General features: G+C 58.3%; 1 protein-coding gene across 1 annotated transcript; it reads left to right on the top strand.

The window, feature by feature from the left end:
- Positions 1 to 361: 361 nt before the first annotated feature.
- On the top strand, positions 362 to 12,271 carry LIN28A (lin-28 homolog A; the record flags this gene model as incomplete). The annotated part of the gene is made up of 4 exons (XM_080632590.1): positions 362 to 392; positions 1,235 to 1,413; positions 10,772 to 10,956; positions 12,058 to 12,271. The coding sequence occupies 4 exons, from the start codon at positions 362 to 364 to the stop codon at positions 12,269 to 12,271; spliced, it is 609 nt and encodes a 202-aa protein (XP_080488716.1).
- Positions 12,272 to 13,254: the final 983 nt, after the last annotated feature.

The raw sequence follows: 13,254 nt of genomic DNA, 5'->3' as shown, positions 1-13,254 counted from the left end.
CGGGGCCCGGCGCCCCCCGGCCCCGCGGGTGGGTCCTGGGGTGGGGGGGGCGGGGGCTGCTATTGTCTGCGAGAATTTGGGAGCCTTTGAGAAACCCCTCCCGCTCCCTCCCCCCCTATTGTTGGAGGGAAGATGGAGTCAAACCGCTCCCGGCTCCCTCCCGGCGGGGTCTGAGCCGGTTTTTTTGTTGGGTTGGGGTTTTTTTTTCTTTCCTCCTTTTTCTTTTTTTTTTTTTTTTTTCCTCTCCTTTCCTCTCTTTTTTTTTTTTTGGCCGGGCCGATACCCTCAAAGCTGGCCGAGGAGGAGGAGGGAGGAGGAGGCGGTAACAGCCACAACTCGGGCTTTGCGAGCGAGTGTCGGGATGGGGTCTGTTTCCAACCAGCAGTTTGCAGGTTAAGTTATATTATTGTCGCAGCCCGCCTCGGCTCCGCGATTATTAATAACAGAGCCCGCATGGGGGGTGCGGGACCCCCCCCTCCCGATCCAGCCCCGCCGCACCCTAGCAGCGAGGCCGGGCCCGGCGTGGCTCCGCTCCCCCGCTGCAGCTCTGGGGGGGTTTGGGGGGCAGGGATAGGGTTATTTATTTGGTTTCCACACCGCCCCCCCCCCCCCCAAGGATGAGCCCAAAGTTTGGGGCCGGTGGCGGCTGTGGGGTTATTTGGGAGCGGGGGGGCGGGGGGGGCCGTGCAGCGGGGGGATGCTGACGGCGGGGGAGAGCCTCGCTCCAGCGTGGCTGCCTGGGGACAGGGGGATTTCGGGTGGGTATTTTGGGGCAGTTTTTCCCTTTTTTGGTAGGTTTGGATTTTTAGTTGTGGGGTTTTTTTGTTTTTGTTTTTGTTTTTTTTTGTGTGTGGTTTTTTTTTCTTAAATTATTTTGTTTTTTCGGGTTTTTTTTGGGGAGTGGGATTTTTTTAATATGTTTTTGATTTTTTTTTCGTTTTTAACTTTTTCACGGGGACAACGGATTTAGGGCCCCCGCCCCACGCACCGCCTGGGTCATGCCTTCGGTTTGTCCCGCTCCTGGGGCTATCCCCACGCACACGTGGAGACAGAGCCGACCGCTCTGCTCGGGTGGGTTTGGGGGGGCTCTATCTTTTTCCTTGCCTTTTCCAGCCCTGGAAGCCCCAGCAGGATTCGGGGGCTCCTTCTGCGGGCCGGGTGCGGGGCGGCTGGGCCGGGGGGACCCGCGGCTCCCCCAATCCCCGGCTCAGCTGCCCCGTGGGTCTCTCTCCAGGTGCGAAGCCGGGCGAGGAACCGGCCGGAGACTCGCCCAAGGCCGAGAACGAATCTCAGCCGCTGCACGGCTCCGGCATCTGTAAATGGTTCAATGTCCGCATGGGCTTCGGCTTCCTCTCCATGACCGCCAAGGGCGGCGCGACCCTGGACTCGCCCGTCGATGTCTTCGTGCACCAGGTACGGAGCCGGATTCACCGCTGGGTTCTGGGGCAGGAAGCGGGGGGCAGCCCCTGGGAGGATGCGGGGCGGGATGGGGACCCTACGTCGCTTCCCCCATCCCAGCTCGGCATTCCGGGGAAGCCGGGGTCCCCCGGGCACGTTTTCCCGGAGGTCGGGCACGGCCGCTGGCTCCGATGCAGCCCAGGGCTCCTCTCCGGGGACCGGCCCTGTAAGCTGATCCCCGAACGGTTTAATTTTCCCATCGTGGTTCCCTGGGGAGCCCCTGGAGCCGGGGAGCAGGTGCCCGCGGGATGTGCCGGAGCAGGGATGCTGCTCCCTCCATGGAAGGACCCGGGGAAGAGCTGGTTTTCCCGAGGTGCAGGGTCCTGGAGCCCTGAGCCAGGCATGGATGCAGGATTGGGCTTTGCCCAGCTCTGGCTTGTCCCGGAGTGGGGATATTTCTTGCCCGGGCCCCTTCTTTCAGTTGCGGGTTGCACAAAGGCTTGTAAGGTGTACGTGAACCTGTGGATCCTGTGTTACAGTGGCAGTTTTGTGTCCGGATTTGATGCACACGCACCTTGCTGAGTGGGGAAGCCCCACACGTGTCTGTAATCCTGCATTGAGGGAAGTTGTGGATTTGGGGCTGCAGCTGCTTAACACCCCCCCCCTCCCCCCCGCCCCGTGGGGAAATGGGTTTAGAGATGGTTTGGAGCAAGCTGCTCTAGTGGAAGATGTCCCTGCTTGTGGCAGGGGGATGGAACTGGATGAGCTTTAAGGTCCCTTCCAACCCAAACTGTTTGATGATTCCGTAATGCTCAAATCGGGGCCAGTGCTTGTGTCTGTGTGATGAGCGTGGCTCATGCCAGTCACCCTGGGAAAGGGGCTGCCATCCGGGTTGGGGAGCAGAGTGAGCTCTGGATCTGTGCAGCAAGCACAAGTGGTTTTGTGGGTATGGTTGAGAGCAGTCGCATGGCATTTGGGCTGAGGCAACGAGAGGTTGCTGGCTCCAGGGAGCCCCTGGGCCAGCCCGGCTTCAGTGACTGCTGTTCTCCACGGGCCCAAATCCTCTCAAACTTGGGTCGAGCCTGTGGTCTGCTGATAGGATGGGGGTGCAAGACTGAGCCTGCAGCTGTGCAGGGCTCTCACAGTGGCTACTCCAGGCAGGGCTATGGCAAGTTGGCAAGTGAAGGTGGGAGAAGCAAATCCCTTCCCCTTGGCTCCAGCATGGTTAAATTGCCTTGGTCGGAGCTACCACCCTGGGCAGCTGGGATTGGAGGTGAGGGCTCCAAATCAGCCAGCGAAAACCGAAAACTGGATCCTGGTGCTCTGAGAGCAAATGGGTCTTTGCATCTCAATGTAGCACAGCGGGACCTGGTGCCCGTGGGGGAAGCCTCCCGCCCTTCTCCTGGGGGTTTATTGCCCATAGACAGTCTGGTTTCCTGATTGCTCTTGCTCACATTCCTGGAGGAAAAGAGAATTGGCTGGGTTGCCTCTACCGGGAGCATCCCACTGCCGGGGGAGAGGTGCAGCCTCCTGGTGTTCCCCATGGGGTCCCACGTGCAGGGTTTGCTGCATTCAGGAGATGCGGTGAACGTTGGGTGGAAGTGGGTATTTTGGGTAGCAGAGGGACAGTGTGTGTGTGGCTGCGAAGGGGTTTTGTACCAGCAGAAGTGGAGCAGCTTTGGGCTGATGTTGAGTGTTTCTCAATCAGGTCGGGCTTTGCCTCCTGCCCCTCTCTGTGGTGGCACAAAGTCACCGCTTGCCTGCAGCAGAACAGCCGGGGCTGATCTCCCACCATGGAGCATCCCAGCACTGGCTCAGCCCCAGCCCCTCCTCAGACAGGAACCGAAATCACGCTCCCATTCTGGCCTTGTTGCTTTTGAGTGGCTTTTTTGTGGCCCTTCTGCTGATGCTTTTCCCACCCCAGCATCCCGGTGCTTCCCAAGAGCCGGTGCCGGCCCTGCTCCCCACAGAGGGAGTCAGGCCTCTGAGGGCAAAAGCCACAACCAGGGGAGACAACACAACAGGGCTTGGGGTGCCTCAAGCCAGCTATTGGGTTTTAACACCCCAGAGCCCCCCATAACCTTCTCCTTCCCCTCTTCATTTACATATGTGAATGATGACCCACAGGAAGTAATTGTGGGAGAAAGAAGGGAATTGGCCTCTTTAGATCTATTAAATCACTTTATTACAGGAACCAGGTCTGAATGGCCCTTCTCTGCAGGGAGCGCGTCTCCATCTCCCTCTCCCTTTATCTGATCACAAAGAGATTAAAATCTCGGCAGGACAGGAGACTAACAGGGCTCCTCGGGGCTGCCTTTCCCTCACATTATGAGCTAAAAATGAGGCATTTGGGTTCAAATGCCTCCCCTGGACACTGGAGATGGACTCATTTGGGGGCAGTGAGGAGATAAGGGGGGGATGAAGCACAGAGGAGCAGAGCAGGTCCTCCCGGGGAGGCAAACGGCTGAGGGTGGCAGAAATCAGGCTGCTGCTGGTGCCAAGCCCAAAGCTGCGGTGGTTCCCTGGGAACGTGGCTCCCGGGCTCACAATGTGGCTCTGAGCATCGCTTACAGGAGTGTGGGGAAAGCGACCTGGAAAAAGGGAGAGGAGGAAATTGCCCATGCCATAGCCCCGGGGCTCAGTGCCCTGACCGGAGCAGGAGGGGGGAGCACAGCCCAGACCTGGCTCTACCATCCCGGGGGGCTGTCCAGCCCCTGGGAACTGCTCGGCTCTGTGTCTCTAGGCTTTTCTCCAAGCTGATGGGTCGAAATCCCTGATAAAGGCAGTTTTACTTGTTACGTTTCTTGTTCCTTCTCATGATGCTTGCAAGGAGAGATGCGGGGCACCGCTGGTACCCTGCGGCTGCTGTGGCCAAGAGGCTTTTGGTCACTGGCATCTCAGTGATGTGGTCCTGTGTATCCGTGTGGGGACATAAGGCCATGCACAGGGTTACACCCACTGGGGCTGGGATGTGGTCCCCCTGTCCTGCCTGAGTGCCCAGGGCAGCATGGGGCCAGCTGGGCATATGCCAGCATGGGGGGCTTTGGTTCCCCTGCAGTTCCTTGGGTGCTGCCATCCCTGGAGCAGTGGCAGTTGGTGACAGGCTCCATCCCCATTCAGTGGGGCAGGGAATGGGATGCAGGAGGATGATGGCTGTTGTTCAGCCATGGGTTGCAGCTGAGCTGCAACCTGCATTCGTGCTGACCCCCTGCATGCAGCGGGGTTTGATGCCAACCAAGACACCAGCATGACATGAGGTCTTAAAAGTGAAACTAAAAGCACATGTTTGGAGGCAGCTCCATCCCTGAGCAAAGGACTTCTCTACTGGGGACCATAGTCCAGCCTTCCCATGGGCTGCCCTTTCCCGGCTCCGGGGTGCAGGGCAGGATCCAGCTGGGGGGATCTGTGTGCTCAGAGCTGGGATGCAGCAAAGGGGGAACCCTTCAGAGCAGCTCCTTGGGTCAGTGCGTTGGACCCATGATGCTCATAGAGACCCAGGACACGTTTAATATCTCTCTTTTTCTGCTTTTTCATGTGCATTGCTCCTGCATTTGATCTCTGAGGCCAGAGTCACCCCAAGGTACTGGTGTGGGTGGCTTCAGGACCCAGTAGCACCAGCGTTATGTGTGTCCCTGGGGAAGGGATTCCCTGGATAGTAACAGTTGGAGCTTTGCTTTGGAGAAAATCCAGTAGGATCAAATGTTTGGTTTGGTTCTTTGTTGGTTTGGTTTTTGGTTTGTTTGGGCTTTTTAAGGAGCCGCTGGACTAAAATGGCATCTCCGCATCCTGATGGTGAATGGTGAAAGAGAGCAGCTTTATTCCATCCCCACACACAAAAAAAAAGCCTCCTGTCTCTGTCTAAAGATTAACTGATGGCTGCAGGCACATCCCTTCCCCCAGCTCCCCCTCTCAGCCCCAGGGTGAGGGGCAGTGAGAGAAAACACCCTTAAATGGTCTCCCAGATAAAATGGCCCAAATGAATGGGATTGCTCCCGTTAAAGCCAGGGATGGAGCTGGGGCGGGCTGGGATGGAGCCGCTGGTTTGGCGAGATCCTGCCCCTGCAACCCTCAGCTCCAGCGTTTCCTTTTCCCTATTTACTCCCAGTAAAAGTGGGCTGAAGACAGAATCCCTGATGGAAGATGTGCTGCTGCTCCCGGCCGTGCCCCTGCTTTAATGTGGGAGTATGAGATTAACGCTGATCTCAACGAGCTGCCCCTGGGAAGTGCAGGAGGGTTTGAGACCTTCAGGGTCGGGAAAAACACAACCAAGGAAGCTGAAAGTGTGAATTTCGGGCAGATAGCTGGGTTAGCTCTGTGGTGAATGCTTTCTTTTCCATAACCAGTATCGACCGTTCAATGTTCCTCGTTTATGGTGGAAAACGAGGTGCGAGTGTAGCTGCTCTGGTAGTAAAATGGTTTTATTTTGGTTTTTCTTGATTTGGGGAATAAATCCATGGGGTTACTGCTCCAGATGACAGTAGGGAGACACTGGAGAGCCTTGGTAATGTTCTGTCGAACGTGATGGGCTTATCACAGGCATCATCCCCTTTATCTCTGCACAAGCCCCCAGAGCTAAGGAAGGACCCTCTTTCCCAAGGAGCATCTGCCGGGTGCTTGTGCGGGGCTGAGGTGCAGGAAGGGACATGGGATGATTCCTGTTCCAAGTCTTATGAGTGTGAGCCCAAAAATAGCAGCAGCGCAGACCCTGGCCCTTGAAATGCCGGCACCGGAAGATTTCCTGTGTGGTTTGGGGAGAGGGAAGAGCTTTGCTCCGGGATGGATCCATGCAGGGGCTGTGAAGGCAAAGGGATGTTTCCCTGCTGGCCTCATGGCCGACTGTGGCCCTGCTGTGGCATGGGAGCTTGGGTCACAGAGCCAGACCCTGCCCAAATGTGCTTTGGAGGCTGTTTGCTGTGAGGCAGTGCTCAGCTCTGCTGGAACAGGGATGGGAGCTGGGCTGAGGCTGCTGCATCCCAGTGGGATGCTGATGGCATTGCCTGGTGGCAATAGGAGCTGTGCCCCCAAGCACTGGGTGAGTCTGTGCACACCAGCATATTGCCAGTGCAGGAGCCACGGATAGGGCTGCTCTGCACCCAGCCTGCGCCTTCCAGGGCTGGGGGTGGCCAAGGGCTGGGGCTGCTCCCCTGGGATGAGTCCTTTGGGATCACGGTGGGGTGAAGATGGCTGGGGCTCTGCAGGGTGCCCTGAACCCCAACCAGGTCAGCGGATGCATTGCAGCCATCAGCACAGGGACAGCTTGAGCAAAACGAAGGATATTGGGGCCCAGGGATGCTGTGGTGGCCCCGGGGACAGAGGGATGCTGAGGTCGGTGGGGCAGCAGAGTGGCTGGGGAGCCCTGGGTGCTGGCTGAACGTGTGGGTGAAAGTGGGGTGCAGTGATGGGGGCACAGCAGTCCCTGTGCGCACCACTGGGACATGCCAGGGTCCATCCTTCCTCACCCCTGTGGGCCACTTCCCCTCTGTAAAGTGGGGGAAACTGAGGCACAAGGCACTGCAGGGGGGTCAGGCTGCCCGAGCCGCTGCGCATGGCTCAGCGCTGCCGCTCGCGTTCCCGCAGCGGCTCCTCACGCAGCATCCCAACCCCGGCTGGTTTCCCAAGGACTGAAGTTTAAAGGGCTGGAAGGTTCCCGCGCAGCCAGAGGCGAGGTGCAGCGGCCGCTCCGCCCCAGGCCCCTCTGGACACAAAGATGGTTTGATTGAGTGGCCGGGGCTGGTTGGGAATAAACGTCCCCTTGTGTCGCGCTGGGGAGGCCATGGGGACAATGGTGACCCCGGGGCTCGCCGAGCCCCTCCGGAGCCTGGTGGGGAGGGGGTGAACCGGAGCCTGGCATTTTGGGGAGCAGTGGCTGGATTTGGGGTGCTCCACGGTGTCACCCCTCTGGGAGGGGCAATGCTGGGATCTGTGATGAGGGATTTGCCGGGTGGGAGGAAGAAGAGGGATGAAGGCAGCCGTGTGCAGGTGGGGTGCAGGGGTGATGGGCAGCGCTCAGCTGCTCACGTGCTGTGTCTTTGTCTGCCATAAATAACCACAGAGCTGCTGGAGTGTGGGATGGGGGGAAAAGCAGAGAGGTGCCCGCTGTGATGCCTGGTGAGGGGGAACCGGGGGGGGTGTCACAGAGAGGTGGGTGAAGCCGTGCCAGCTCTGCTTCTGTTCCTTGTCCCACTGGTTAACTCTGGACCCTAATGATGACAAATGAAACCTTTGCGCTCGGCTATGCTTTAAAGCAGTTTGATGATGAGGATGGCTATGCTTTGTGATCCCAAGCCCAGAGGGTCACCCTACACCCCCCATACCAAAACCATCCCCCCCTCAGGACTGACCCCTCAGCTCCACCATGGGACTCAGTCTCACCCAGTGGGTGAGACCCAGCTCCCCTGGGCGCAGGGCTGAGGGGCTGCAGGGGGTCAGGGGGCCGCGGCCATGCCGGCCACCCTTCCTCCCCCCACCGTGGCCTGGAACTCCTGGAATTTGGGCAGCGGGAGCGCGGCCGCCGCCGGCCCTTTGTTCTCGCTGGCCGGTGGCTCCCAGCCCTGGCCCTCCCCTGCGCTCCCCCCCCATCCCCAGCATCCCCGGCTTGCTCCAATCCCCCCCTTCCTCTCTTTATTTTTTGGGGGTGTGTGTGTGTGCGCGGAGGCCTGGGAAGGCTCCGGCTTTGTGTGTGGTGTGGGACAGGGGCTCTGGGCCCCTTCCTTTCAGATGCAGGAGGTATGCAGCTAATTCAATGGGCTGCAGTTTGATTACCTATCTGATAACAGAGGAATGCCAGCAATGTGTGTGTTTTGGGAAGGGGGCAGGGGGGATGCGCAGGGACCACCAGCCACTCCGCAGCTCACATCAAAAGGCTTCGGTGGGGGGAGAGCTGGGGCACCCCGGCCGCTGCCCCCCTTCCTTCCCTGGGGAGAGGGCGTTTCCTTTGGCCTTTTGGCGGAGGGGGCCGGGGGGGGGTGGTTGTCATCCTCACCGGCTCCTGGAAAACAAATCGCTTCCCCGTCATGTTGCAGCAGCTTCTGCCCCAGCTCTTCCTCCTCTTCCTCACGATGGGGGTAGCGGGTGGCTCACGGGGTGTAGCAGTTTGGCTGCCCAAGGGTGATGGTGCCCAAGCCATGGGCTGTGAGCGGAGGGGGGTCCAGCCTCTGTGTGCCAGGGTCCCCCTGCCATGGCTTGGCTTTATCCTGAGGCTTGGAGCTGAGTGCCTGGGGGTTTTCATCTCCATAGTGTAAACACAGCTGGGCTGCTGGGGCTGTAAACACCCCATCAGGATCTGCAGGAGGACCTGGCTCTTGTCCTGCAGCCTCCGGAGCTGCCTCCTGTGCCATGTGAGTGATGCTCACCATGGAGTAATGCTCAGCTCCTCACCCCCAAAATGCTGCTGCTGATAGAGTGGGGCAAATTCACCATCTGTGGCAGGCCCTGTGGCCCAAACCACTTCACACGGGGTGGTTAAAGGGTTGGTGACTGACCCCAAGGTGAGGATACTGAGCTAAGCACCTCTTGTGCTCTGCTGATAGCTGCTTTGGACACAGAGGTCTTGCTTGGGTGATGCTCAGCATCCTCCTGGTGATGCCCAGTACTAGGGGAAAGCTGAATTGGAGTTGGGGAGCAGAATCTGGCTGTTGTGCTGAGCATGGAAGGGTGTTTGCCACTGGTAGGTGGTGGTGGGACTGCCCAGCACAGCCCTGGATGGGCAGAGGTTGCTGTGAGACCCTGTCATGTCTTTGTTGTCATTAGGGACCCCATAGGTCATGGTTTGGTTCTCCCTTCTGGGAGCAGAGTGGGTCAGAAGCAAAGGTTTCAGACAATCCCATCTGGCCTGCTCTGGACCCCAACCCAGCAGGAAAGTGGACCTGGTGGATGTGGGTGACTTGTCTCAGCCCAGTGGGTCTGTCCCACCCGGAGCTGGGCCCCCAAACACAGAACTGGGGGGCAAAAGCAGCAAAAGGGGCCTCAAGGGTTGTTCCTCGAGCTCTGCTGCGTTCCCACTTCCCTCATGTGCCCGGGGACACATGCACCATGTCCTGCAAGCTCCCGCTGAAAACCAATCACTCCTAAACCCCAACAACTCCAATTCCTCCCTCTTTGTTTTTATGTGAGGTGTTTCCATGTGGGTCCTGGTGAGATTGGGATGGAAGAGGAGACCCGGCCATGCACCCAGCAGTGTATGCATGGAGGCTCTCGGTGCGGGAAGAATGGGCGGCCGCGGCCCACGTGACGGGAACTCGCCAGCATGAATGGGGGAGATGCTCCATTCATAAATGCAGGGTCCCGCTGCAGCCGCGCAGGCGTTGGCGCCGGGAATCCCCAGCCTGAATCCTGAGCCCCTGGAGCTGCTCCTCCCTCTGCCAGCAAATCCCTCTTAACTCTTTGCTCGTGCTCGTTTGAGCTCTGCTAAGAACTTCAGTGAAAGCCCTGCTTGGATCGCTGCCGGGATGCAGTGGTCCTGCACTGATGCTCACGGCAGCACTTGCTGGTACAGGGGAGCAAGAGATGTATTGGCTGCATCATCCAGCTCAGCTCCTTATGAATTTGTGTTGCTAAAATCGTAGAATCACAGACTGGCTTGGGTTGGAAAGGACCTAAAGATCATCTATTTCCAACCCCTTGTCATGGGCAGGACTTTCGGAAGTGGAGTGGATTTTTCAGCCGTCTCATAGCTTCGCTTCCCAGCCTGGGTCTTTATGAACTCTCAGGTTAAATTGCACTGTGATGACCGATGTGGCAACCCTGGGAGGGGCAGGAGATGTTCCCTGCAGTGACAATCCAGGGCCAAACAGCTGCTTAATGAGTTATTGGAGGTAATTAAAGGGCTCAAAGCAAGGCGGCTAGCTGGGCTGGGACCCTGGGCCAACAGTGCCAGCTCCCAGCCCCCTGGCCTTGCTATGGGTTCTGCAGTGAGCAGGGCTGTACGTGCCTATGCAAAGCCTTGTGATCCTTTTGTCTTTTTATAATGATGTTTTGTATCTCTCTGCGAGCAGCCCCAGCCCGGGGTGTCAGGAGGTGCAGGGGCAGCTCTTGCTTGTTCTTGGGAACAAGGGGCTGTTTTGGAGTGCTGAGTCAGCATTTTGCAGCGAACCCTGTTGACATTTGGGTCAGAGCTGGCTCTGCTGGCCCTTGCTTGCCAAACCACTGAGTCCCATTTAGCCAGCTGCCTCAGCTCACTAAAGGCTCTGTGTTATCAAATGGGGCTCCAGAGACTTCATGGAGATGAAGGTGCTTGGTCCCTGATATCCATCCCCTCACAAGAGGTGGTCACGGGGAGATGTCAGCTCTTGTGCCACGGGAGGTGCTTGCTTAATGTGTGCCCAGCAGACACCCGGGTCTGTGCTGACCCCCATCCATTCCCTGTTCCCCCCAGAGCAAGCTCCACATGGAGGGTTTCCGCAGCCTGAAGGAGGGCGAAGCTGTTGAGTTCACCTTCAAGAAGTCATCCAAAGGTTTGGAGTCCATCCGGGTGACTGGCCCTGGAGGCGTCTTCTGCATCGGCAGCGATAGGAGACCCAAGGGCAAGAGCCTCCAGAAACGCAGATCGAAAGGAGACCGGTAAGAGGTGGCTCAATCCAGGGCAGGGTCTAATCCCTGCGGGCACCAGGAGCTGCCCAGCACCCTGCCTCCAGCATGGGGATGGGTTTGGGTCCGGTGGGGCAGGCAGTGACCCTTCCTCTGGGAAAGCAGCTTCCTTTAGTGGTTAATGAGTGGCAGATGCAGCTTGGTGGGGAAAGGGCAGCAAAGCAGCAGTGAAGGGCAGAGGTCAGGGACACCCCAGGCAGCCGCTGCCCTCAGCCGGGGGATCCGCGCTGGGCACGGGTAATTTTCTTGGAGAAAAACCCTTCCTTGTGGGAAGGAAATGTCCGGACGTCCTGGCAGCATCTCCCACGGTGAGGCTGGGAGCCCCAGGGCGAGCTTGTGGCCAGCCCTTCATCCCCCCTCTCCTCTCCCATCCTCTCCATCCTGGCTGCCCCAAGATGCGTTATCCCGGCTTTCCCAGTGGATGCTGCCCACCCAACCCGGCATTTCACATGCAAGTGAGTTCTCAAATGAGTCAGAAAGGAATGGGGAAGGAAAAGGAAAGAGAAAAGAGTTGTGGCTGTCCTAGGTGGATGCACGATTTCAAATGCACACAAGGCAGCTTCCTCTGCCCACACTGCTCTGTGGCACCTCAGGGGATGAGTGCTGCAAGGGTACAGCCATAAGAGAAACCACATCTGGGGTTGTCCCAGCACTGATGGCCACAGTCCCTGTAACTGAGCTGTTGTCCTGTTGCCTGTTCCTGCTCTGCTGCAGGCTTTTGGTCCATAGGAACCCTTGGTGCAGGGTCTGTAGGCACAGGAGCCAGAACCATGATGGAGCCAGAGAGGTGGAAGCCCCCCCAGCATCCCTGCTTTTTGTCCCCATGCTAGGTTTCAGTGCAGGGGTTTGCTGCCATCTCCTGGGTACCAGCAACACCACTGAGCCAGGCCCAAACTGGGGACCAAACCCAGGGCCACCATTCGCCCCCAGAGAGCCTACCCCACATCCCCGCAGCAGCCACCCATCTGAAGCCCAGCGCTGGCTGTGGAGCCAGACGGGCCCCAAGCAAGGCCAACGGCAGCATCCCACCTCATTGTGTTTCTCCTCCTGGATTCTCTCTCCTCCCCCCCGCAGATGCTACAACTGTGGTGGGCTGGACCACCATGCCAAAGAGTGCAAGCTCCCGCCGCAGCCCAAGAAATGCCACTTCTGCCAGAGCATCAGCCACATGGTCGCCAACTGCCCCGCGAAAGCACAGCAGTCCCCCAGCTCCCAGGGAAAACCTGCCTACTTCCGAGAGGAGGAGGACATGCACAGCTCGGGCCTCCTCCCCGAAACCCGGGAATGATGGCGGGCGGCAGGGAGAGGGGGCTTCCACCGGGATGAAAAGGCTTTGGCAAGGCAACGGGCAGCCGCGGGGGCTCGGAGGAGGGACGGCAGGGTGAAAGACTGGGGAGGGAAGGCAGCAGTGCTCATGGCAGGGACCTGGTGTCCCTGCACAGACCTTTTCCCCCTGTTCCCAGCCTGGGAAAAGCTCTGCCTTGAATCAGGATGGCTTGTTCCAAACATAGGGGAAGCAGGGCCCAATGCACCTCTTCCAGCTAAAAAGAACCAAACCCATATTTGATCTAACTTTATTCTTTTCCTAAAGGAAGCCAGGCAATGGTGTCTCTGGGAGGAGGAGCAGAGAAGCAACACCTCAGGGAGGAGCTTATGGCTCCTTGTTCTCCTGAGTTTCAAACAGGCTCTGGCATGGCTTGGATGAGTGGCAGGGGACTCACTCCTTTGCCTGCCCCATCCCTCTCTGCTGCAAGGAGGAAGGCCAAGAGAGGAAGGCTGGCTGCAGAGCACTGGGGAGATGCTGTGGGCTGGCCCCATGGGTCCCCTCATAGTTTCTCACTTGGAGATTGATCTGGGGATTTGCAGTTTCTCTGTGGTTGCCCCATTGCTGAAAGCAGCAGAGCCCAGTTTTGGGCTCAGTCTGGAAGGAAATGGGGTATCTCTGGGCTAATGCTCTCTGCAGTGGGCTGCGAGCTGCAGCCTGGGGAAGATCAAGTCAAAAGAAAACCACTTTTATTTTCCACCTACCTCTTCCTAAGTGCCAGCCCAGAGAGCACAAGGTGGTTTATGCAGCCAGCTCCTCCCCTCTAAGGCTTCTCCTTGCCTCTGAAATGCGGAGCTGGGGAGTAGGAGGGCTTCATGGAGCAGAAATGCTCTTCCCTAAGTGTTGGGCACCAGACATGGGGCAGAGCCAGCTCCCAGGGATGTTGCTGGCAGCATTTCCCTTGGAGGCTGAGGACAGAACCCTCTGTTCACACGAATCCAGCCATG

This window comes from Psittacula echo (assembly GCF_963264785.1).
Source record: "Psittacula echo genome assembly, chromosome: 21".
Classification (NCBI taxonomy): Eukaryota; Metazoa; Chordata; class Aves; order Psittaciformes; family Psittacidae; genus Psittacula; species Psittacula echo.
Note: the sequence above shows the minus strand (reverse complement) of the source record. Positions and strands in the feature narration are given on the sequence as shown.